At 39.1% G+C, this 26,740-nt stretch overlaps 1 protein-coding gene across 1 annotated transcript; it reads right to left on the minus strand.

Annotated features, from left to right (window-relative positions):
- Nucleotides 1-9,118: 9,118 nt before the first annotated feature.
- On the minus strand, nt 9,119-14,768 carry LOC113362827 (ABC transporter B family member 4-like). Its single transcript, XM_026521232.1, has 12 exons — nt 14,184-14,768; nt 13,954-14,008; nt 13,624-13,799; nt 13,289-13,510; nt 12,901-13,139; nt 12,275-12,803; nt 11,914-12,187; nt 10,856-11,817; nt 10,490-10,756; nt 10,130-10,393; nt 9,725-10,018; nt 9,119-9,653 (listed from the first exon to the last, which is right to left on the minus strand). Exons 1-12 carry the CDS (start codon nt 14,496-14,498, stop codon nt 9,303-9,305), a joined length of 3,948 nt encoding a protein of 1,315 aa, XP_026377017.1. The 5' UTR covers nt 14,499-14,768; the 3' UTR covers nt 9,119-9,302.
- Between the last annotated feature and the right edge of the window lie 11,972 nt (nt 14,769-26,740).

The following is a 26,740-nucleotide window of genomic DNA, read 5'->3' on the forward strand; positions in this document are numbered from 1 at the left end:
TTTTTCATGAAATGAATTAATTCATGGGCAATTGTTATATTATCATGTATTGATCTACCAGACAAGAAAGCAGTTTGGTAAGGAGATATGATCTTATGAAGCCTAGAAGCAGGCAGTTTAGAGATGATTTTATAAGACACATTACACGGACTTAATGGTTTGAAATCAACTTAATTTTTAAGACAAGTGTTTTTAGGAATAAGAGTAATAAATTTATGGTTTAATTGTTTTTGCAGGTGATGGGAGTGGAAGAAGCCATGAACCATTTTTACTACAACATTTCCAAGAATTTCCCACATTAGTTGATAAAACCCACGTGGGAAACCATCAGGACCTAAAGGTGTCTAAGGTTTCATATCAGAAACAATTTTTCTAACCTCATCAGCATTGGGGATAGCAATTAACATGACATTATCAATATCACTAATTTTAGCATGCGTATTGTTGAGATAATCATCTGATCTAGGAGGGTTAGAAGTTCTGCTCATGTAGCTAAAGTGTCTTAGAAGTTCATTCTCATTATCTTTTAAGAAGATGGTTGTGCTAACGGACACTAGTTCAGGTGACGGAATTGAAGCCACGGTGAGATTGGATATAGAGGACGCTGCTGATTTTGAATATCAACTCCTTGCATTTATGTCCTAGCTAGTAACTTGTTTTAGCTATTGGATCTTGTGTCTACTTTATTTCATCTTTCTCAGCAAAATTCAAATCGGAGAATGTTCACTTTGTTAATTTATTTCCGGAGTCGAGTCGAATATAGTTAGCTTTCTTCGTGGCTGGCTTCATACCACATTTCAATAAATTTTTATCTTTTATTATTTCAAGATTTCTCCATATACTATGTAGGCCTATTCCTAATAGATTGACCCCAAAATAGCATACCCAAATTATAAGAAATCCCATAAAAATAACTGGGGCCTATACCACTTAATTAGGGCCTATAGCTACATGATAAAATAGGGTCATTAAGAAGTAATTCATAAAACCCCTTAACCAACTATTTTTAATGGCTAATTTACTCCTGATTAATTAGTGTTAATTCAGGTGATTAGTCGTAATATATCGTGTTAGATGTGAAATTAATCTGTGTTAATGAATCATCTGAACTTGAAAAAAAAAATTTAAAATTTAAAATTTTTTGAACAACACCAACTCAAAATCGGTTTATGTTGTCAGTGGTATCAACCGATTGTATCCTGAAAAACATACAGAGATTTTTTTGAAACTTGCTTCTACCCAGAATCGGTTTATATGAACATGAAAATCAACCGATTATCAAGAATCGATTTATATCTATCTTACAAAAAAAATGGGTTTTGTAAAATCCGATGGTTGTGGATGCATTTTTTATCTCGATCCACGGCCACTATTTGCTCTCAAAGTTCAGAAAGTTGAGAGACAAATCGCGGCTAAGAAACAACCCATGTTTAATGCCTCTATCCAACCATCAAGATTCACGCATCCATTATTATCTCTCTCTCCTTTATCATCCCATTATTGTTTCCAATAATATTCTCCTTCTCTCGTTATCCTCTTCGGTTACGAACAAAAATACGATTTTCTTTATAGTCCCAGTAATAACTTCAAACGTTACATGCAACAGCATCTGTTTCAAATGTTTCACTACATAAACCCTAGACGAGGTTATCATCTTGACCAGTTTCAGTCGCATTCTCTCTCAGCACTACTAGGTAATGGCCGGTTATTTTTCATTCGTCTCTTTGGTGATAGTTTGATTTGCTTTGGGTTTTAATTAGATAACTATTGTTGTATTCATAAAATCGTTAGAGTTTCAAATATCTTAGGTAATTCAATTGTATTTTTAAATTTCGATTGTTGTATCGTAGGTTTCGTTTGTTGTATTCATAAAATCGTTAGAGTCCAAACATCTCAGGTAGTTCAATTGTATTTTTAAATTTCGATTGTTGTATCCAATTGATTTTTTTTCTTGGGTTTCTGGACAGGTTAGGAAATATGTGATTTAGGTACTAAATCAACATCTCATTTCTTATGCATGTTAGATTGATCTTCCCAGCATATTGGGTTATGTCAAGCAGGAAAAAACCTTAGGTATGTATCCAAGCAGGAAATAATTGATGTTTTATGTTCGTAAAAACTTAACATCGAATTCCATTGCTTTTGTCGTGTAATATTTCCAGCAACTTGGCTTCTTAGTTTCTTTGCTCAAAATTAAATTCAATCCTTTGATCTGACTTCAGGTATTGCCTCACATCTCTATCTCAGATTCTTATTGATTTGTAAAGCCATATTTTTATCTTTGCGTGTTTTCCTTCTTTACTGTGGACGGGTTTTCTTATAAACTTGATTTTATTAATTTTCTCAGATTAGGTAGACATCTCAAAATAATATGCATGGACTGTGACGATTGTATACTATATAGATTTATAATCATCTGCAGTTTGAAATATTATGCTCAAAGTATATTGTTTTTGTCTTTTTCATTTGCAGTTAGGCCTGTTGTAAAATATTATGTTTGTACCTACATGCACTACAATATGGATTGGATCTGATTGGTGTGGTCTCACATATATTAAGAATGTTCTTTCACCTTGGAACTTCTTTATCTTAGTGGGGTTACCAGAAAATATCTCTGTAACATCTTTGTATTGGATACGTTAAGGGTTCTAGCTATGAAGTTTTTAGAGCATGAAGAGTTAGGAAATTACAACTTCCAGAATAAATTCTTAAAGGTTATGTCATAACCCCCATCTTTATCTCTACTGGCAAATGTAAGCTAATTATCAGTTACCCTAGGCAAGTTTTGGAATCATGCTGAGAAGAATTGTGCCGAATAGGTAAGGAGTATTTTCGTTAGTGCATGTTATATATCACTACAGGTTTATTATAGGTCTATTCTGTTATTTATATTGTTTTACATCAATTATGTGATGCTATCAGACTACTAAACCAGAGAAGCTTCAATCGAACAATTTTAGAGACGATCCAACCCAACCTTATAAAGTTGTGGTTTTCGTCATGTTTACATGAAGTGTCCAGGTAGAGTCTCTTGGTGAAGACAACTTAGGACAACATTGGATTTTCTGTAAAAATTAAATGTTTGTTCATCCTTGATTTGGTGTTAATGCATTTGTATGTTTTCAACTCTTTGATGGGTAGTAATCGAAAGTTTATCATTTAGAATTAGTATTGTGTATATAATTAATGTATCTTTAACTAATGACAAGACTCTAATGAATTCTAATTTTTCATGTACATTGGTATTGAAATTGGTCGCTATCGCTGCTATTTTAGATTGGAATTATGCTTGAATTTTTTACAGTTGGTTTTGCTTTTGCTGGAGTCACCATTCAAGAACTACAGTCCAGTGAGTTGCTATCATAGTTGATGAGTAATTCTGTTTCTTCGATCATGGACCCTGAAAAAGCAAAATATATTGTTCCTATAGAAGCCAAGGTTGGTCGTTCAATGAGAAAAAACTACGTCCCACCCTCCTGCCATTGTTGAGTATCTACGACCACAAGTTGTGTAAACATTTCTATTAATTTAATGACAATTTTTTTTTATTTGATGTATTTCTTCACACAGCATTATGAGTTTAGGGCGAGATTGTGAAGGCAAGTATTAAGTTTTCCATATTTAAGCAATTGTGTAATAGATGGATCAAACGTCTCTTCTCAAACTGTCTAGCTCTTGAGATGTCAGTTCGGAATATTGTCGATAGTATAAAATTTGCTTAAGTTGGTACGGTTCCAAAAGCCATAGAAAAATTCCACTTCAGGTAAGATAACATCCAACCATTCTTGAGCGCTTGCAAATTTGTTATTCTGACATGCCAGTAAGAATTAAAAAAAAAAATCCTTTCTAACTCCATTATTTTCGCTAATCAATTGCTGGAGATGTTCAACTATATAAACCTAAAGATTACTCGATTGCTGCTCTGTAAGTTTGACTATGTACGATTTTTTACATTTAATATTTCTTTAGTTTGTATTTGATTTAGTTGTTCTTAACGATTTTTTCTATAATTTTTGTTGGTCAAGGACATAATGAGAAAAGAGGTAACTGGTGTTATTGTTAAGTCATAAATTAAGAGACAAGGTCATTCCAAAAGGCCCATTTTCTCACCTGGGAACTGAAGTGCATAGTATTCAGTACGAATGAATTTCTCAAATTTCTATGAAATGCACGCATCATTATTATTAGGCTTAGTGAGAAATATAGAAACTAGAGATTGTGCAGGTGTCCACTTTATCTAAAACAAAGTTGTTCATTTAATTTGTGTGGTTGTTTTTACCATGTTGTTATCTACTTTGTTTGTTTTGGTTCAAATATGTGAAAAACTTCTTGGTTTGAGGTCGTAAGTGGTAACTAAAACCGATCAAATTATATTGCATCAGATCTTGATGCAATTATCACTTTAAAATTGCACTCGCACAGACTACATGATAGAAGTATTCTAATAATTTTGTGATAAGTCATTATTGATCAATTTACTATCTGATCGTATATGTTCAAGCTGCTTCTTCAAATTTTTACAGCTTGAACAATGTAGTATTTCATAACCTCCCTAAAAGTAGTTTAGAGAGTGATGCACAGTTATTTGCGCATCACTTGATGCCTATATTTCATTTTCAGGTGCTTGAATACAAGACCGCCACGTCGTATACACCGCCTATGAGGAAAGGGAAAACACCTCACGATATTTCTACAGAGCCATTTTAGATTCCACTCAAGATAAACCAGCTAATAGTGATATCATAGATTGGAAATCAATTTGGAAATCTAATTTGCCTATCAAAGTTCAACATTTTATATGGAAGTTCCTTCAACAGTGCCTTCCAACTAGGGACAGAACTTCTAGATTCACTTCTCACACCCAAGATACTTGCCCTCTTTGCAATGCTCATAGGGAAACTAGTCAGCACCTCTTTCTAAATTGCAGTGTTTTTATTTCTGTTCTATCTATCATTGATGTGAATTGTGTGCATTTGATTCAGGGTAAGAATATACATGATTGGATGAAACTCTGGTTTGATAAGTACCCACAAAATAGACCTAAAACACTAGCCAATTTCAATGCATATGTTTTACAATGTGGCACATATGGGAACTAAGATGTGGTGTTATTTTTGATAATGAACAGATTAACACTGCCTCTGTTGGTACAGGTATTAAGACACATATTGCAGATTGGCAAAGAGTTCAGGGACTCCAAGTTATAAACAAAAGAGACAATGTGTCTCCAGTGCAGCAAAAGAAATGGAATAAACCTGAAATTAACAACATCAAAGTTAACTTTGATGCAGCTTTTTGCAAATTTAATAAGTTGAAAGGCATAGGACTAATAAGTTGTGACTTTGCAGGTACAAGCAATGGAGCTTGTGGAAACCGCACTACAGCAATGAATCCAGAGCAAGCGGAAGCATTGGCGGCACTTGCAGCTGTGATGTGGGCAAAAGAAAAAGGTTTTCAGAATCTACACTTGGAGGGAGACAGTCAGAGAGTGGTGAATGCGATAAATGGGAATCAAGGAGCTATCAAATGGACCAATGCTTCTATCATTCAGGATATCATATTTTTACTTAGTTCTTTTTAACACATGGAAATGTAGTTTTATCCATCGTGAAGGCAATAATGTAGTGGATTCTATTGCGAAAAAAGCAATTAACTTTCCACGGAAACAGGAGTGGCAACATACTATGCCTTCCTGGATAAATGAGGCATTAGCTTCAGATGAAACTCTATTATCCATTCTTATATGAATGAAATAAAATTCCTCTTTTCGTATTAAAAAAAAATAGTGTCTTTGATTTGAAAATCTTTCTTTGCGTTGTGAAAAAAAATTTAATTCGTTTTTCTTTATACAACGAAATAAAATGGCAACTGTAATACTTCAAAATGTAATGAACGTGTATGATCAATGTCATTTTAATTTAGGGCGTATATTATTATATCTTCTGGACCCTCTATTCTTGATCGATATCTTTATGGAGCAAGAAGTTTGTGAGCTGGCGGGAACAGTTCACACCATGGAGTGTTGATTCTCATCATTTGTAGTATTTGCGTACTCTTTAGAGCATACATATTACATACCTGATACCTCCAGATATGAAATCTCATTCTCAATGGATAGTTTGTAAGTTTAAAAGCACATTTCTTATAGATTTGTTAATGGAGGGGATTTTATCCTTCATTTGTATCTAAGATACTGTTGATGCAATTTTCATCTTTTACTAAGTTGGATACTTGCGGTTTTAGGTGAGCTTTTTTCAGAAGATATATTATCAAGAGACTTTACCAGTATTGCATATAGACTGTAGTGCACCATCATTATGCTCAACCGCCATTCATTTTGACAACAAAAAACAACCCGGGCCGTTACGGCACGGGTCATACTCTCGTAGGCATGAACGTAAACCGGTTGTGGGTAAATTTTTTCTTTTTTTATCTGTGAATTATTTGTTGTTAAACATCAAATAAAATTAAAATTCATTCTATACCCGACTTAAGAATGAGTATGACTTCATACTCAATTTCAGATCGTTTAAGAAGTTGTACTCGTTTTCAATTCCAGTATAAAGTTATACTCGTTTTCAATTCGAGTATAAAGTTATACTCGTTTCCAAATTGGGTAAAATCTATTTTCATACTCATTTTCATGATTGAGTATTAACTGGAAAAAAATGGGTTAACCAGAATCGTTTTACACGATACATATATAAAAACCGATTCATGATATTGCACAACAGGAATCGGTTTATAAAAATGCTCAGGTAATACGATTCTAAGAAAAAAAAACACAGAAAAATAATTATCTCTTCCATACCAGAATCGGGCTACGTGGGCTTTAACGTAAACTAATTCTGGTTCAATTTCCTCCAACCAGAATGCCCATCCAGGACAATCGGTCTTTGTGGGCATAAACAACAACCGTTTCTAAATGAAATCGATTTACAAGTGCATTGACGTAGACTGATTGTTATAAACCAAAAAACTTTGATTTAAAAAAGTTGGATTGTTTGAGTGATCACATGTTATTGAAACCTATTTTAGGGGATTGGGTTAATAGAAAAGTACCTGATTCGAGTTAAAACGAAAAATTACCTATTTTAGTGAATTTGGTGATTATCGATAATTTTTTCGTTTGATTTTGAATTCTTAATTTTGATGGAAATGGAAATAAAAATGATTTTGATTTGATTTAGTTTTTTTTTTCTTTTTGTTATTAGGATTTAGTGAGGATAAATTAGTAGTATTATAATTTCATAGAGGATAAAATGGTAGTTTCATCAATCTTATCATTCTCTATGAGGTGGATGAAAAAATCCATAGGCCCCAATTAAATGGCATAGGCCCCAACTTTGCCAGGCTATTTATATATGTAAAAATCAAGTGTTTCCACCATTTAAGAGCCTCGGTTGCAGCCAACATGTTGCTCTTCTCCAAGGTGTCTACTACACAGTTGAATTGTCTCTGTCTATAGATTTGTCCTCCTTCATCTGTAATAACAATTGTGACACGTGTAGTGGCTAAGTTATTAATCCAAGTGTTGTAGCATATCATGATTTCTTTGTGCTTGGGGGGTGCTGACAATAGTTTGGTTGAGTTGGTCGGTGTTGGGTTTCCGATTATGGGTGTAGTTCGAAGGACTGATATTGAGAGACTTGATATGGCTATGGATGAGAGTGATAGTGCCTTCTGGTGATGGGGGAACATTTTGAAAACATTTTAGGCAACGGGCTTTCTATTTTAGGCAACGGACCTTTCATAATGTTGGTACACACAATCACATACGAGTAATAATTTATAGAGCAACAAAGTTAACTTTATGTGGAACTACTTATTGAGAAACAAACATGCAACAGACTAATTATTTTAGCGAAAATTTTGTTCACGTCTACTCATTTGTTTTACTTATTTTAATCTAGTCCACCTAAATGATATCATTAGTAAACACAATCACTTACAACCACACTAGGTGGAGTGACAAATCATTTTGCTGCTTGGTAATAAAGACAAAAGAAGTAATAATCCAAAACTAAAAGAGTGGGGTGGGGTGGGGTGGGGTGGGGTGGGGTGGGGTGGGAAATAACTTAATCTTCGAAGTCAATTTTCATCCCAAGTCGGTATGCAAATCTAATGGGATGTCCGCTCTCTTTCTTTTTTTTTCTAATGAGAATGGGGGACATATTCATTGTTCTTAAGTTAGCCAACCCATTTGGATGGTTTTTAAGGATGTTTCTTTCAGTTGTGATGTCAACAAAGCTCATTGGGATCCTAATTAGCAATTCGACGAGCGACAAAAATTCGGATCGGTAAAAAAATACGCTCATTAATCGGCTGGACAAAATATTAGTTCGGTCAAATATGCGGTCAATAATTCATGATTCGGGAAAAATATGGAAATGCGTATATTCGTGTTTAATGCGTTTAACCTATCTCAATTCGGCACGTAAAATTCGGCAGATATTTTACTATAAAAATATATCTTTAGTATTACCATGTATTAAAAATCATTTGAGTGTTATTATTTACACAAAATTGGTTAAAAAGACCAAAATCAATAATTCCTGGGTGAAAAAGACACTTAGATTTTGATACTGTTTAAATGGACAAAAATGTAAAAATAGTCAGGATGTAAACAGTTTCATCCTGCCAATTTTCAAATACTTTTTCTTATTTTTTAATTTACACAGGATGCATCCAGTTTCATCCTTGCTATATTTTAAGTTTAAGCCAAGATGAATCCAGTTTCATCCTTGCTAAAAAAAATTTGTCCATTTCACCCATACTAATTTTTACTAGTCCATTTGAACCATGTTTTAAAAATATTTGGACAAATGACCCATTTTCCGTATTATTTATGATTTTCCATTGTATATTGTATGAAAAACCATGATCTAAATGGTGTATGCAAAAATTGTAGAACATAATCACCAACAAACAATTAAGTATTTGAAATAATGGCCGGATTAATGCGGCAAATAATTCGTGAATTTGTATAGTTTGCGAACAATTCAAAAATGCTAAAAAAATCGCAAAAATGATCCGGGTTGTAAAAATGCGTGTACTAGTGCGTGTTCGGATAATTCACGAATAATTCGCTAACTATTGGCTAACTTACTAACTAGGATTGAGATAACGATCCGCGTCAATTGATCAGTACATATTATCATCAATTATAACAGTACAAAGCCATAATTTACATATCCAAACTACACAATGACTTAATCGGAAGAATAATGAAAGAACAGACAAACAGATATAATAATAAAAATAACTTTACGAAATAAATTATTGCTGTAAGAAGTTCAATATTACGAAGCACTCATGTGAAGTGCTACAAGAGATGCATATGCTCCATTCTTAATTTTCATTAATGTGTCATGATCTCCTTTCTCGGCGATAACCCCATTTCTGACAACCGCTATAACATCAGCATTCTTAATTGTGGTTAACCTGTGTGCAACCACAACCGTCGTCCTGTTCACCATGATTCGGTCTAATGCATCTTGAACTAAGTGTTCCGATTCTGCATCAAGTGCACTTGTCGCCTCGTCTAATAGCAAAATCTTTGGTGCTTTGACAATGGCACGTGCTATCGCCACTCGTTGCTTTTGCCCACCTGACAATTGTACTCCTCGTTCGCCTACCATTGTATCATACCCCTTCACAAATAGAAAAGGACAAGTATTAACCTCACATCTATAGAGCTTTTAGTGGGTGTTGAAGTTCTAACCTGTTGTAGGCCACTAATAAAATTGTGAGCATTTGCCTGCTCTGCTGCTGCTATAATTTCCATCTCTGTCGCTTTACCTTCCTTTCCATAAGCAATATTGGCGCGAATTGTTTCGTTGAATAAAATGGGTTCTTGACTTACCAAACCCATTTGTCGCCTCAGCCATCTGACCCGAAACTTCTCAATTTCGACCCCGTCCAATGTAATATGTCCTGAATCAGGATTGTAAAATCGTTGCAACAATGATATTACAGTTGATTTACCGCTTCCACTCTCTCCAACCAGAGCTACCGTCTGATACATAAGACGAACCATCATTAGAGCTAAAGAACCATGTATATACAGGAGAAAATGTTCGAAGTAGTTATAGTACACAATGTGCATATATATAATAGGAGTTTATACCTTTCCAGATTGAATGGACAAGCAAAAGTCCCGGAATATTTGAACATCTGGCCTTGTTGGGTACTTAAAACTAACATGTCGGAACTCGATTTTACCTCTTACATCTTCTAATGTGGTTCCGGAGTCATTGCTTAAGTCTACATTAGTTTCATGGTCAAGAATTGCAAATACGGATGCAGCTGAAATCTTGGCTTTGCCAGTGTCTGCTACCGTGGAGCTTGAACCAGACACACCAACTGCAGTAAATATCAGAGCGAAGAAAACCTGATAACAACATGGAAATCATAAGAACAAGGAACCACCTTTGTGAAATGTACTCACGACATTACAGTAAGACTTAAAGTAAAAAGAAACACATACCCGGAAAACCTGTGCGAATGTTGCTTGGCCTGCCTGAACTAGTCTTCCTCCAATGTAAAAACTAAGCGCATAGACAGAAAACATCAAGAAATTCGTAATCCCGAAACCTATTCCACTAACGATCCCTTTACGTACACCTGCCTTTTCTGGTCCTTCGCACTTGCTTTCGTACAATTTCATAACCTTCTCTTCCGCACCAAATGATGCTACAGTTCTTATACTCCCAACTGCGTCATTAGCAACTTGGCTTGCTTCTTCATACTTCTTCTGCAATATATACCCATGAAATTATGGATGTTAGACCACAAATGAACTTTATCTTAGGCTTTGTTTTTCATGAAAGTTACAAATAGATCAAAGACAAACCTTCGCGTCTGAACTAAATCCTTTCAGGAACTTCATTTGAGCCCATCCATTCAGTCCAATTAAAGGTATCAACACAAGGATAATTAAGGACAGCTTCCAGTTCGCTTGGAAAGCAATGCCCAGACCAGCAATAACGATTGCTATGCTCTCAACAAGCATTGCAAGTGAATCTCCAACAAGACTGCGAACACTTGCTGCATCTGCAGAAAGCCTGGCACCAATAGCACCACTAGAGTGTTCTGGCTCATCAAACCAATCAATATCCATATGAACAGCCTTTTCAAAGCACAGGGAGCGTATACGGTTTATTAACTTGCATCCTGCCACGGCAAACAAATATGTTTTCGCCGGTGATAAAATTAAGGATCCGGCGCCTAAGGCTATACATACCAATGCCCAGAAACTTGAATCTTTTTTGAGCTGAGCTGGAGGTTCAAAGAATGTCTTGATTACACTGGAAAGCATTAGAGCGAAAGCGGGAAATATTACTCCATTTAATCCCGCAACTATAATCCCTAGTAGCAAAACAGGAATCTCTGGCTTGTTGAGGGATGCAAGACGACTGATTGGGACATCTTTGTACTGCTTGGCAGGTGGTACGTTATCATCGTTATTGTATTCCGAGGCAACATCGCCAAAATTTCTTCTCGAAGGAAATCCAAATTCAATGGAGAAAGAGTGGTGACCACTATTTCCACGCGTAGATGATGCACGACTTAACAATTTTCCAAGTGACATGCGTCTACTAGGATTCCTGCTAAGCTGACGCGACAATTCTGATTGTCTGCTAGCGTTCCTGCTAAGTTGATGCGAATATTCAGACTGTCTACTAGGATTCCTGCTAAGCTGACCCCCAAGTTCTGACTTCTCATTACCATTCGCTGATTCTCCATTTGCTTCTTGCAATCGTATGAGCTGAGAGTATGCTCCTTCTGGGTCTTCCAGAAGCTCAGTGTGTGAACCTGGTGAAAGAAAATGTAGCAACGTATAAATAAACCTCTTGTTATCTCACTAAAGAAGCTAGAATGCCCGAGTATTTTTTTTTCACTGGCACAAACCTTTTTCGATGATCTTTCCTGTCTGAATGACAGCAATCATATCAGCATTCCTTATGGTGCTCAACCGATGGGCAACTATGACCGTTGTTCGATTGATCATCACCCTATCAAGTGCCTCTTGCACAATCCTTTCAGACTCTGCATCAAGTGCACTTGTAGCTTCATCCAGAAGTAGAATTCGTGGATTTTTTAAAATTGCTCTAGCTATGGCAATTCTCTGTTTTTGCCCACCAGACAGTTGGGTTCCATTCTCGCCGACCATAGTGTCTAGACCCTGATAAACACATTCATCATAGAAGTTAGTTTAGAATACGTGTACGAACAAATGGTAATTTGGAAGTTAAAGAAACCAAAAAACAACCTCTGGTAGTTTATCGATAAACTTGGCAGCGTTAGCTAGCCCAGATGCGTCTTTGATTTCTTCAAGAGTTGCCCCATCCTTTCCATAGGCAATATTATCCTTTATACTAGAAGTGAATAGAACAGGTTCTTGGCTGACAAGTCCAATTTTCTCCCGGAGCCATCTCAACTGTAACTCTTTGATATTTATACCATCGATTAGAATTTCACCAGCTTGTGGATCATAAAATCTTTCTATTAAACTAATGACAGTCGACTTTCCACTTCCACTTTGTCCAACTATAGCAGTGGTGGTGCCACTTGGTATGCGTAGACAAAATCCGTTAAATATTTGTTCATCTGGTCTTGCAGGATAAGTAAAGCAAACATCTTTTAACTCGATATCCCCGTCAATGTCATCTAATGTTCTCCCCTTGGAAGTATCATACGCATCAATCTCCGGCTTTCTATTAATTGCCTCAAACATCTTGTAGGCTGCTGCTTTTCCCGCAGCAAATGCACCCAAAAATGGAGCTGCCTGCCCCAGTGCCCTGCATTATAACGGAGAACTTGTAAGAGTAAAGCAGATTAACAGTAGCTGAGTGGCTAACAAATCAAGCTATATGAAAGATAAATACAAGCGCTTACATGGAGCCAGTTAACACAGCAACGATAACATTAATGATATCTCCTCCGGTATATCCTTTGTCTATTATCAGTTTCGAACCGTACCATATGGCTAGCGCATAGGAACAAAATGAAATGAAAGTAATTGAACCAAAACCTAAACCAGAAAATAAGCCCTGTTGAACACCAGCCTTGTAAGCAATTTCTAGCGACTTATTGTATTTGGCTATTGCTAGCTTCTCCCCGGTAAATGCTGCGACCTATATAAGAGTAATGTCAGCTATTGTTAAGCTAGTATTTTCAGTAGCAGAGGTAACAATCAAGCATTAGCCCATCAGTAAGTTATATGTTTGAATTTAGCATTTCACAGTTTGTCTGTTGACAAGAGATAGAATTTATTACTACTTACTGTTCGTATTGCACCGAGCGTTTGTTCAACAACAATTCCTGCTTGGGAATAAGCTGTTTGTCCACGAGATGCCATTTTGGCAATTACAATGGACATGGCTGCACCGGTGATTACAAGAGGGGGGATTGTGGTTAACATGACAAGCGTTAGAAGCCAGCCTTTGACGAATGCAACTATAAAACCTCCAACAAACGTCGCCAACTGCTCGACAAATTTGCCAACCTTTGAAATAAAAAGGTGTTAAGAGTTGACCACTGAACTTGCACACTTTATGGTGTGTGTGTGTGGATTGAAGTTTCGAGTTTTGCATCGCTTAACAAATGAATTATACATACCTTCTCGCCCATAGCTTCTTGAATGAGAACAGTATCACCTGACATCCTTCCTATGACTTCTCCTGTGGTTGTTTCATTATCAAAGAAAGCAATATCTTGCCTCAGTATGGTTTTCAAGTAAATACTTCGTATGCGTGCCGCTTGTCTCTCCCCAGTGACCATCCAACAACCCACCTCTGACAATACAAATAATAGTTTTTCTTGGGATTAAAAGACATAGTTCGAAATGATCTCAAGCTGTAAGACATGCAGTGACAACATGAAGATTGCACAAACTTTCCTACTATTAATTGTAGATTATAATGACGCAAAAAAAAAAAAAAAACTTACGGAGGGATGAAGCCACTAGGCCTAACACAGCCAAATAGGTGAATTGCAGTGCTACCTGAACATATCAATATGACAGAGTTGGACAATTAAACACATATGCGTATATCCATGGGCAAAATGACTTAATTTTGCTATTCCGAGCTGTACCTCAAGTTAGAATTCAGGATGAAAAACATAAATCAAGTTTGTTGGTAACTAGAAAACTAATGTGGCAGATGTATGTTGCTTACCTTAGAAACCTGTTTTACCACTTGATCAGTACCTTCAGTATTTCCGAAAGAGTTTATCATTTTACCAAGAAGAATAGTCATGATAGGCGTTGTCGCTCCATTTGCGCAAGCTCCAATTGTTCCCACGGCCATCAACACTTTATCTTTAAAATCAGCAAAACGAAATAGTTTGAAAAATGGAACAGTTCCAATAACTTCCTCCTCTTTCCCATCAGTATGCGCAAGTTCTTGTTGATCATCTCTCTTCAGTGACCTGCTATCTTTTTCTGTGTCAGGTACGTAATTAGCTGATCTGCTAACACGGTGTTCATCCATGTTAGTAACTCTTAAAACTGACCAACAAAGCTCAGTTTTAAGTTTTCAAAATCTGGGTTCTAAATGCCATCATCAAGTTTATAGAAATTTATTGGGTAGTTGAATCAATGATTTAAGAACCCATATTCAGCAAACATCATTAATCTCACTAAAATAATACAAGAGTTGACATACATTCCCACCAACCTTATGCTTTTCTATAGTATTATTTATTATACATATCCTAAGCTTAATAGTATATTGCCATCAGGAAACTACTAAGCCATTTGAAGCCATCATTAGTATCCTTTTATCTTGCATTCGGTCGATAAGCATCCTCACAAAATTACTATGGTGTGGATAAAAGATACCCTGTTATCAAGTTTTTTGATAAAATTAGTGATGTTTTTTTATCTTTAGTCCAAATGTTATTTTCGCTGAGTCAGATTCAGATTCGGTCTAGTTTTAGGAAATAAGAACATACCGAACCGGGAACCACATCCCTTAACGCTATATATACTAGATGGTAGAACCCAAGTAGTATGCGACGAAATCTAATTACACGTCCGGATCGTCAATCAGCGGTAGTTTGCATGTCACCCACTAAGGAAATGTAAATATTTTGATGTATATGCTGGTCATTACTGTCAAACAACCAGCCTTGGTTGTTGGTGGAGCTGAAGTTGTTGGAATACACGTTGCGATGATCTTCTCTTAAGAGAAAGTCCTCTTTAGACTCAAAGTAAACGTAATATTGCTCAATCAAACATAGTTAGGTAAGTCGGGAACAATGATGTGTTTTATTATTTTGGTTGTAGGTAAGGTTCGACACCACGATGTCCCCTTCATCTGCTGCTGTAGGTAAGGTAAGTTGTCAATCTCAACCACATCTCATGCATGAATCAAAGTAAGCACTAAGGACAACATTAAATACAAGAACATAAAAACGTTGGTGACGACCATAAATTAATTAACCTTTTTTCAAGCATCACTATCAATCAATGTTTTCAGGGTTTGGTAATGTAGCTAGCAAGAAGTCCAGACTGTAGAGTGACTGGAGTGCTGAGCATTGGTCTAGGTGTTACTACTAATTTTGTAATTGAAGTTACCGCAGTTTTATGTGGCTTGGAATGTTGTGTGCAATGGGGATTCAAGAGGGTTATTGCCGGAGTTTTGTGCTCTCATCGATGACGTGTCAAGAGAACTAGATGCGTTTTTTCCTCTTCTGCGTTTTACATGGCTAGAAGCCATGAAGCGTCTTTCAACCCCTAACTTGATTGCAGAATCTTCCAATCCTGCTGGTTTGTCAGCAGCAAACATTGGGTTTGAGGATTTTTCATCTTTTGGGGTATTAGAAACCCTAAACCTAATTTAACCTAGATCCAAAATCAATTTCGAATTTGAGTCAATCTCAGACAGTTTTAAGCTATGTTGGTTGTTTTGGTAACAATAATCTTCAAACAATCTCATCAACCAAGCTTTCTTTTGACGAAGCTAAGGAAATTGATGGAGTTTCTATTGCTGTTTTCAATTCAGGTGAACTCAAATCTCACTTTTTTGATTGTGAATCTTATGTAGTAGGTTATTTTGTGGGAAAGAAACTTCAATTCCCTTTTGTTAAAGAAAGCTTAATATCTTAGTGGAATTTGAAAGGTGATTTCTCCATGACTATTCATGGAAAACAAGCTTTTTTGTTCAAATTTGCTCACGAAAAAGACAGGATTAAGGTGCTAGAATTGGGTTCTGTTTTCATATCTAAGAAACTCTTTCCGATTCGTCTTTGGTCCATTACTCTAGAGCAAAACATCGATGATACTACCTCAGTTCCGGTATGGATGAACCTCAGGCAGGTTCCTCTTTATCTTTGGAATGAATTAGGGTTATCTAGGATTGCTAGTATTGTGGGTACTCCAATCATGACCGATACTCCAACAACATTGAAAACTAGGATGTCATACGCCAGGGTTGCGGTTGAAGCTGCAGCTTGTTGAGGGGCGAATTTAGGATTGAGGTTCCACCCGTCCTAGCTAGCCAAATGACCTCACTTTACCAAGAATATTAAGAGAGAGAGTTGTCTTTCCATTGTACCTTGTCCTTCTTCATATAGACTTTACAAAAACCCCTTCATTTTATGACATCATGCCATGTGTCCTAAACTTCTTTAATTACTACTAATCGCATTCCTTCTCTAATAAAACCTCATTCTTTCCTATTAATTCCTCCCTTGTCCTTTCCATCTAATAGACACTTTCTTAGTGGGCTTGGGCTTTAGTCCCCATGTCTCATGTTGGGCTTGCCTCCCTTTTAGGGGCACACTAGCTCAGCTAAAGAGTAATATTTTCATGTATCAACATCAGTCCCTGACTATTGGGTCAATTGTTAAATGACCCGATAGTCAATCATCCTTCATTCTCGATCACCACATGTTGTAAGCAGCGGGACGGTCGTTATGTCATTTATGATGACACTTCCTCTATATATAGATATTGTTCCTCTTATTCGATCGTCTACCCCAAACACCTCGTTTTCCATTTTTGCTTCTACCTGTAGGATACTTTACTTGAATGGCTCATTCCCTTCGTGGGTAAGTTTGAACCTTAGCGTCTATCCCTGCACTGGTCTTAATGTTCAAGGAGGCGGAACTGGAGCGCCTGTTGTTAGTGAAGGTCGAAGTTGAGGCTCTTCCCGAACACTGATTGGCAAAAAGGGACTCCATGCGTGCCCAGTTCGCGGAACATCATGAAGTGCATCAGGCGGCTCAGAGGGTCGGACACATGACATCTACCATTCAGCACGCTTTAAACGACGCCGTCACAGCTCGGTACGATACTAATTCGCTTCTCACAGAGTCCTCACTAATGAAAGCAACTATAGATCATGCCATCGCTGATTGTTGTTCGTGTACCCCTGACCAAGTAACTCTGCGGCTCTCGGGGTACACTCTGTCCTTAGCGGTTGTCTCAGCGCTCGTAAACTTGTTGCATCCCAAAGATAAGCTCGCGCGTTTACTAGCGTTAAGAGCATAGGTGGAGGCGTTGTGGGTTCTCAGGAGGACTCACTTAGACAAAGCACGTAGGGAGTGTGATGAACATTAAGGCACTCTTGCGCTCGCTCGTAATACGAGAGGTAAGGGCAAAGTTATGCGGGATATCCGCAGGTTGATAAGAGAGGCTAACTGGGAATTATCTCAAGTCGTCATTCATTGTGATGAGGAGCGTTTAATGGCGGAAGCCGTGGATATGGACATTACCCGTTGTCGCGAGCTGATAGTCGGTTAATGTTTCGTGTCGTTTTGGGGCGGCTTATTTTGCTAGCTTCTTTTTTTTCGTGCACTTGCTTTGAAACTCTGTCTCTTGTGGATTTCTCTTTGATGTTAGTCTTATTTATTACTCGTTTTTATGCTTCTGTTCTTTGTTGCTACTTTCCCTTCCCTTTTTGTGTCGTGGATATTGCCCTGCCGGTCTTTGATCTCTGAGTCCCCAGGACTCGTTTCAAGTTTTTCTTCCCTCTAGGAGGTACCCCAGAGTTTCCTGGGAAGCATCGACTCCTGTACTTCATTGCAAGTGTGAATCGACACGTATCTCCACGTGTAACGAAAAAAAAGGAGGGGTATGGACGGTAGATGCATCGAGAATCACGCTCTTTACTTTTAAATACAGTTCTTCTTCCTAGTATGCTTAGTAGTTTCTTTTTAATTTCATTTTCTCCTTCTCTTGGTCAATCATATTGCCTGCATGGCCAACTCTCTTCACGGATATGTGTTATCTTTGGCGCTCATGTTGGTTTCGGCGAGATTCAGACGTTGTGAATTGAAGCGACTTCTGCTTGTAAAGTCCTAAATCGAGGAACTTCGAAAGCAGAGGAAGATAAATAGAAATTCCAAGCGCGAGAACTTTAGGTTACCACATGAGGCGTACCATACTGCTCGGCAAGCTGAACCATCAGGTCGCGTGCCATTAGAGATCCAACGAGCGTTGGACGAGGCTACTACCGCTCATGACGCGGCAAATCAATTATTCGCAGATTCTGTGATGTTGATGGCTACTATAGATCGCGCCATTTCCGATTTCTATCTCTGAATTTCCTATCAGATAGTCTTACCGCTCCTTGGGCATACACTGACCTTGGAGGTTGCATCTACGCTCGTACCTCACCCCTATCTTGAGGATGAGTTGGAGCGCTTATTGGTCTTAAAAGAAGAAGCGGGTTTGTTGTGGACGCTTCCGTTAATTCGTCAGGATAAAGCTCGTAAAGAGTACGATGGCCATGAAGATTGATCGCTGTCGTAGGCGTCAAAAATAATTACACTTTCTTACTACTCAAAATATATAATGAAGAAAGGGCAAGAAAGGATCGTTCCCACATAGAGATGTAGGTTGTCAAGTTGTTTCGGATTCCTATATAGAATAAGGGGGGATTTTTCTGATTTTTAATAAACTAAAATAAAATAAAAGCAAAACAAGAAATAAAGCACACAATTCAAATACGTGAAAGTATTGGTTAATGATTTCGTTTTCATTCACTAACATGCTCTTGTCATAATAACTAGAATTGATATTTAATCTCTCATTATCAAAGGCCCTAGGATACCTTGATCGCAAGAATATCCCGTTAATTTCCTCTTGTCATCAACAAAACATTAAAATATGCGAATATGAATTGTACCTAAGAGAACAACCTAACGTGTAAAAGCACTAATCAAGTTTAATTCCCTACATGCACTAAGTTCTATGAAATCAGGCCAATCAAAGCAATCGGACGTGTAAAAGCACTAACCCGATTTAACAAAGGTTATGACTCAATTATGACTACTAGGATGTATCACTACAAGCAATATTCATAATTATGCTACATCACGTTTACGTATAATAAACCTTAAACTAGCAATAGATGTGATTACAAGTTCTACCAATTTGCAACTTGACAAAACTAACAATCAATCATACATGGCGATATTTCTAATGAATCATAATCGATAAAATGAGACAAAACTAATTTATTGAACAAGAAACATGCTTTGTAAAATCCAACTAATCCATAACCAATAATAAAATTAACTACTCGTTTTAATGGAATTCATAACAAGGAAAAAAAGAAGTTCTATCATGTTGTAAACTCTAGAAACAAAAGGTAGAAGAAGATATATCTTTTAACGGAGAGAAGCGTTTTCTTTTATACCCCCAAAACTAAGTTTTCCAAATCCCACCCATATCACATTCCCATACGCACCACTACTGTTCAGGCCTTACAAAGCCCATAAGCCCATTATCTTGTTAAGCTTGTCAGTCTTGTAGAACTGACAGTGTATCCTCTTGTTCAATTACTTCCTGATTCCTCCAACTGCCGGCCATCTCCCCTGCAAGCATTTCCTAGCATACATCTAAAAGAGATTCAACATTTCAGCTCCACAGCAACACCTGCTCTTATTTTGAGTTTCTAGCTGCAACTTATCTCCACACCAAGATCACCAATTTCAGTCCCTTCGCATACAACCTTGTACCCAGTTTGTCCCCACCAAGGCTTCAAATGCTCATCACTAACTAACTCACTAGCTGTAATTCATCTCCAACTGCAGCTTATCTTCCATTCACTGTTGCCACAGGACCACAGCATAACCCATCCAGCTCTGTTGTAAACACTAGTTTCATGGCAGGCATCACAGCAGCACCACTTCCTCAAACCCTTGAATTTCATCCACAGCAAACATCACATCAGGGGAGTAACACTCTTCCACCAATTTCAGCTCCTCTTGACTGATAAAATTTACTTGAGCATGTCAGTCACCTAGAACTGACATGCTAATTCAGCTTTACCACCACCAGTATTAGTCGATCAAAACTTTCTCCTTCCCTGTATCGCAATCAACATACACATTTCTTCATTCCATGTCTTTATCACCAACCACATCCATTCTGCAGCTTCAATAATCACTGCAACCACAACTTCATAACTATCTTGCACCAACTGCACCTTTGCAATTCAGTTCCTCCAGCACATTGCAGCTCCACCTATCTACATTCTCCTTCCTGAGTCAATCCACATCAGTAAGCCACCAATTCAGCGCATCAACCTGTAGCCTTCTTGAACCCTCTGAGATCACCACAGTTCAACTCTAATAACCAACCAGAAACTGCCTAGCCATTGCTGCAACAACAGCACCACCTGCAATTTCCTGTCACAAACACACATCTCAACCTGAGCCATAAACCACACTTGAACTGCAGCTGCAATACCAACAAACAAGCATCTCTCCCCCTTCAAGAAAAACTACAAACTGAATTATGGGACATTGCTTCTGCGATCAGTAAGTGCACCTCCATATCCATATCCTGCCATTATAAGCATAACCAAGCCAACAACTCCAGGTGCACTTCATTTCAGCTTATTGACGTCATTTCCATTTCAGCACCAGAGACTCGAACTCCACCTGATCCATTCATTCCAATTCAGTTCAACCAGCACTGTTGTCTGCTCCTGCATTCACCATCTCCATAAGCAAACCGTTGTTCTGCACCTCCTTATATCACTAAGTCCATCTCCAATTACAGCTGCAATGTAATTCCAGCTTCCCTGACTTGTTCCATTCTCTGCTTCTCAAGTATAAAACTGCACCATCATCTCACTGCAACTGCACTCATCTGCCTTATAGCACCATAAGCCATACTTCCCAATCCTGCAGACAACCATCTCATTTGTTTGTTGTCTTCATTGCCAATATCATACCACACTCCATCTGTAGCTTCTACAATTTCACCAACAACAGCTTCCACTTGAGATTCATCACCAGAGACTGCCATTTCAGTGCACATATCCTCCATTTCCATTAGCATTAATCTGCAACTCCAGCTTCAATTCATCTGCTGCTTCTCAGAAGCCTTTGTAAACATCCACCAGTTCCATATCTTCTTATCATGATTCACCTGCAACATGAACCCATCTCTGATTACTTCACCAGAACCTATTAATCCATGGCAGTTACTGTCTTACAGCAGCAACATATCAACCTCCAATTGCAGCAATAAACTCCCTTGTAATCTCGTTCTCAAAGATGTTGTAGCACGAATTAGCATAAACCCATTCTTCTAAACTTCATCAGACTCTCAACTACTCTTTAAATCTCAAATCTGAGATTACCCATTCTACTCATAAAACCCTAATTTCTCGATCTGAGACACCACCATCTCTTCTACTCATTCACCAGATGAAACCTGAGTTAATCGACTGATTTCTTCATCGTCTCATCTCACCGATTCTCTCAATTTCAGCAGCAGTGGCTCAGCTTCTCGACCTCTCCTGAGTTTATTATCACCACCAACAACAGCCCTTTATCTCTCGGTTCCAGACAGAATAATAATAAGAAGAACACACTTCTCGAGTCGGGGAAAGGTAATAATATAAATTGATATACACGCCCAAGCATCCAGATAAGAATCACCCAGTTACCAATTAGCCGGTCAGTTCTAGGGAATTAACAAGCTCTATCGATCCTTTTGCTCATAACTTCCTCGAATGACGTTGTAGTGATCTCATTCTTACCTGGTGGTTTAGCCTTTTCACTTTCTTCAACGCGATAAGAAGAAATCCAACTTTCGAGTGTGAAACTTCTTTTTGTTCCTAATGACTCCAAAATACCTAAACACTCAAAAACAAACATAAGATACATATTTTACAGGAAAAGTAGCAAAGAAAGCATAAATACTAGATATAAAATTAGGTGTTTTAGACACCTATCAAGGATACTCTTTTGCTTGCTCGTGAAACCGGAGCTGAGGGTGAAGTTATTCAAGACATCCATCATTTAGTGCATGAAGCTGATCAGGATCTTCGTTTGGCTACTGCCCAGTGTGATGACGGACGTTTGATGGTGGAAGATTTGGATACAAATATTGCTCGTTGCCGGGCGTTAATGGCTGAATAAGTTGTGTGTCCCTCTGCAGGGTTGTCTTTTTTGTTTTGACGCTTGGTTTCCCTTTTATGTTTGTTCTGAATCAGTATGAATAGTTTTGGCTCTTTAAGTTGTGGGTGTTGTTTTCTTCCTCTTCCCTCTTTTTTGAATGCGCTTACTCCCTCCTCTCGTTTCTCTCTCTCTCTCTTTTGTGAGAGGGGTATGCGTATACCACTGATAAAAGAGGGTAAATGCTTCAATATAACGCGCCTACTTCCCGCTCTTTTTATGGAAAGGGTGTTGGGTGAGGTGGGCGTTGATGAAACGCGCCTACTCCTCCTACTTTTTATGCATTAGGTATCGGGTGGGGTGGGCGTTAGTGAAACGCGCCTACTCCCCCTTCTTTTTATGGAATAGGTATTGTGTGGGGTGGGCGTTGGTGAGATGCGCCTACTCCCTTTTTCTTTTTATGGAAAGGGTGTCAGGTGGGGTGGGTGTTAGTGAAACGCGCCTACTCCCCCTTTCTTTATTGGATAGGTAACGAGTGGGGTGGGCGTTGGTGAAAAGCGCCTACTTCCCACTTCTTTTTATGCAATAGGTATCGGGTAGGGTGGGCGTTAGTGAAACACGCCTACTCCCTCCTTCTTTTTATGGAAAGGGTGTCAGGTGGGGTGGGTGTTAGTGAAACGCGCCTACTCCCCCTTTATTTATTGGATAGGTAACGAGTGGGGTGGGGGTTGGTGAAAAGCGCCTACTTCCCACTTCTTTTTATGCAATAGGTATCGGGTAGGGTGGGCGTTAGTGAAACGCGCCTACTCCCTCCTTCTTTTTATGGAATAGGTATTGTGTGGAGTGGGCGTTGGCGAAACGCGCCTACTCCCCTTTTCTTTTTATATAAAGGATGTCAGGTGGGGTGGGCGTTAGTGAAACGTGACAGCTCCCCTCTTCCTTTATTTAATAGGTAACGGGTGGGGTGGGTGTTGATAAAACGCACCTACCCCTTCTTTTTATGCAATAGGTATCGGGTGGGGTGGGCGTTAGTGAAACGCGCCTACTCCACCCTTCTTTTTATGGAATAGGTATTGTGTGGGGTGGGCATTGGTGAAACGCACCTGCTTCCCCCTTCTTTTATTGGATATGTAATGGATGGGGTGGGCACCGGTGAAACGCGCCTACTCCCCCTTCTTTTTATGCAATAGGTATCGGGTGGGGTTGGCGTTAGCGAAACGCGCCTACACCACCCTTCTTTTTATAGAATAGGTATTGTGTGGGGTGGGCATTGGAGAAACGCGCCTACTTCCCTTTTATTTTAATGGAAAGGGTGTCAGGTGGGGTGGATGTTAGTGAAACGCGCCTGCGCCCTCCTTCCTTTATTGAATAGGTAATAGGTAGGGTGGGCGTCAGTGAAACGCGCCTACTCCCCCTTCTTTTTATGCAATAGGTATCAGGTGGGGTGGGCGTTAGTGAAAGCGCCTACTCCCCTTTATTTTTATGGAATAGGTATTGAGTGGGGTGGGCGTTGGTGAAACGCGCCTACTCCCCCTTCTTTTTATTTAGAGGGTATCGGGTGGGGTGGGCGTTAGTGAAATACGCGTATTATCCCCCTCTTCTGGATGTTAGTCGATCAGGCGTCTTTGGCTAACCTGAAACCTTTTGTCGATTCGTCAGTCAATCAGGCGCCTTTGGCTAACCCGAGATCTTTTGTACATTTGTCAGTCGATCAGGTGCCTTTGGCTAACCTGAGACTTTTTGTAGATTTGTCAGTCGACCAGGCGTCTTTGTCTAACCTGAGATCTTTTGTAGATTTGTCAGTCGATCAGGCGCCTTTGGATAACCTGAGACCTTTTGTAGATTTGTCAGTCAATCAGGCGCCTTTGGCTAACCTGAGACCTTTTGTAGATTTTTCGGTCTATCAGGCGCCTTTGGCTAACCTGAGACCTTTTGTAGATTTGTCGGTCAATCAGGCGCCTTTGGCTAACCTAAAACCTTTTGTAAATTTGTCAGTCGATCAGGCGCCTTTGGCTAACCTGAGACCTTTTGTAGATTCATCCCACTCTTGATAACTTATTTTTATTTCTTGAAGCAAATATTTATACATTGAGGGGTTCTGGCGTGAAACTTTTTCAACCATTTACCGTTGATGGGTGTTTTGACCTTAGTTACATCCATGCGCCTAAGCTTATAGTATCCGCTTTCTGCCACTTTTCTTATTTTGAACGGGCCTTCCCAGTTTGCAGCAAACTTGCCGGCGCTATCATTTCTTTGTACATGAGGGGCAATTTTTAATACCAAGTCGTCTGCCTTGAAGGTTCTCTCTCTCACGCTCTGGTTATAATAATTGGCTGCGCGCTTTCTGTAAGCTCTGCGAACCGTTCCGCTCGTGTTCTCCATTCTTCTATTGTATCTAGGTGGGCAAAGAGACTTATCTCATCCGGCGTGTTGTGGATGGCCATTGCTACTCTTGCCGATGGAATCCCTATCTCCGACGGCAATATCGCGTCTTCTCAGTAGACTAGTGAATAGGGTGACACTCCGGTAGAGCTACGCTTCGATATTCTGTATGCCCAGAGTGCTAATGGCAACTGTTCGTGCCACTCTCTATGGTGATCATGTACTGTTCTGATGAGGATTCGAATGAGCGTCTTGTTTGTCGCCTCAGCTTGCCCATTTCCCTTTGGGTAGTAAGGGGTCGAAGTATGAAGTCTTATGTTGTATTGGCGGAGCAGATCGATTACATATTTGTTCACAAAAGACTTGGCATTACCTTCTCTAATTATCATGGGCGCGCCGAACCTATAAATTATATGTTCTTTGATGAATGCGGACACAGTTGCTCCAGCGTAGTCTTTGAGAGGTATTGCTTCTACCCATTTTGATGCGTACTCGGTGGACGTTATTATGTATTTATGGCACTTCGACGACGTCGGGTTGATCGGGCCTATAAGATCAAGTCCCCAGCTATGAAACGTTCATGGTGTCACTATGTTGTGTAGCTGCGTGTGGGGCGCTTGGATCAGATTTCCATACGTTTGGAAACTTAAGGATTTTCGGACATGTTTTTTGGTGTCGCTTTCCATGGTCAGCCAGTAAAATCCTCCTTCTTAAAGATGGAGGAACATCTTCCGCATTCCCTGATGCTCGGCATCATGTGACCGCGTCATTACCTCTGTTGCTTCTTGGTCTGACAGGCATCGCAATATATCTCCATTGTAGCTTCTGCGGTAGAGGATACCGCCATGTACGAAGAAACGTAAGGATTTCTTCTGAATTTTCAGAGCCGCTTGCCTTTAACCGTGCGACCTACCGTGTTGGATAAAATCTATGTAAGGTTGTCTCCAATCTACTCCCTCGACTGTACAAACTTCCGCGGGTTGTGGTGGAGATTGACAGTCGGCGCAACTGTCTTGGAGGCCTGCTGCCTGCGCGGACATGCTCGGCCAGTATACTTCTAATCTCTGAAGTTTTCGGTAAAGATGAACAGCGCCGGTTTGTCCACAAGTTTTCATGTGGAGTTCCTGAAGTAATTTATCTGACTCCCTTTTATTCACACATCTCGCAAGTGATCCTCCGGCAGCCCTGTAGTACAACACCCCTTGGATTATCACAAACTATTTCAAGGCTTGGGTTGGCATTACCCGATTTTCGTCCATCCTGGTGAGGTCTTCAATATATACTCACCTCCAATCGTCGGCTTCTTCGAATGCCAAATCTTTTTTCCATGTGATGGGTAGTTCTTTTCTCCATATTATGACCGCACCCTCTTCTTTGTCGTTTAATTGCATTTTTCTTGTTAAGGTTGCTAAGGCGTCCGCGTGTTTATTCCCGCCTCTGCCAGTATGGTCCAGTGTTGACCCTGTTTGGTTCATTAACCTTTGAGCCTCTGCCCAGTAAGGTGCTATGTGCGGTTCTTTAATGTAAAAATCGTCATTTACTTGGTTTGTCACGAGTTTCGAATCACCTTTGACTTCCACGCCTCCAAGGTTAAGTTCCTTTGCCATTCGGATCCCTAGGATTAATGCTTCATATTCGGCGACGTTATTACTGCACGAGAAATCCAGTTTAAACGAGTACGAGAGTAACTCGCCTTGTTAGGCTTCAAACACTACTCCGACTCCTTCGACGGTGCCATATGATGACCCATCGAAGAACATGGTCCAAGGTTTGTCAGCATCCACAAATGCCACCTCTCCGGGTAGGTATCCGTGCACCTCATCGTATCCTTCTCCTAGAAACATAGCCATTAAGTCGGCGATTGCTTGTCCTCTTACCGCGTTTGGTCGTTGATATCTAAGTTCGAATTCAGACAAATGTAGCAGCCATCGAGCGGTCCTTCCGGTCAGGACAGGTTTGGATGCCAGATAAGCTATGGGGTTTTCCG

This window comes from Papaver somniferum, chromosome 4 (assembly GCF_003573695.1).
Source record: "Papaver somniferum cultivar HN1 chromosome 4, ASM357369v1, whole genome shotgun sequence".
Taxonomy (NCBI): Eukaryota; Viridiplantae; Streptophyta; class Magnoliopsida; order Ranunculales; family Papaveraceae; genus Papaver; species Papaver somniferum.

Excerpts from the sequence above, each read along its gene's own strand:
- LOC113362827 (XM_026521232.1), bottom strand. The coding sequence starts at position 14,498 with ATGGATGAACACCGTGTTAGCAGATCAGCTAATTACGTACCTGACACA. Across the intron at positions 13,140-13,288 it reads CGCTCGGTGCAATACGAACA|GTCGCAGCATTTACCGGGGA; the intron begins GTAAGTAGTAAT and ends ACTCTTATATAG. Across the intron at positions 10,019-10,129 it reads TGTCCATTCAATCTGGAAAG|ACGGTAGCTCTGGTTGGAGA; the intron begins GTATAAACTCCT and ends CTTATGTATCAG.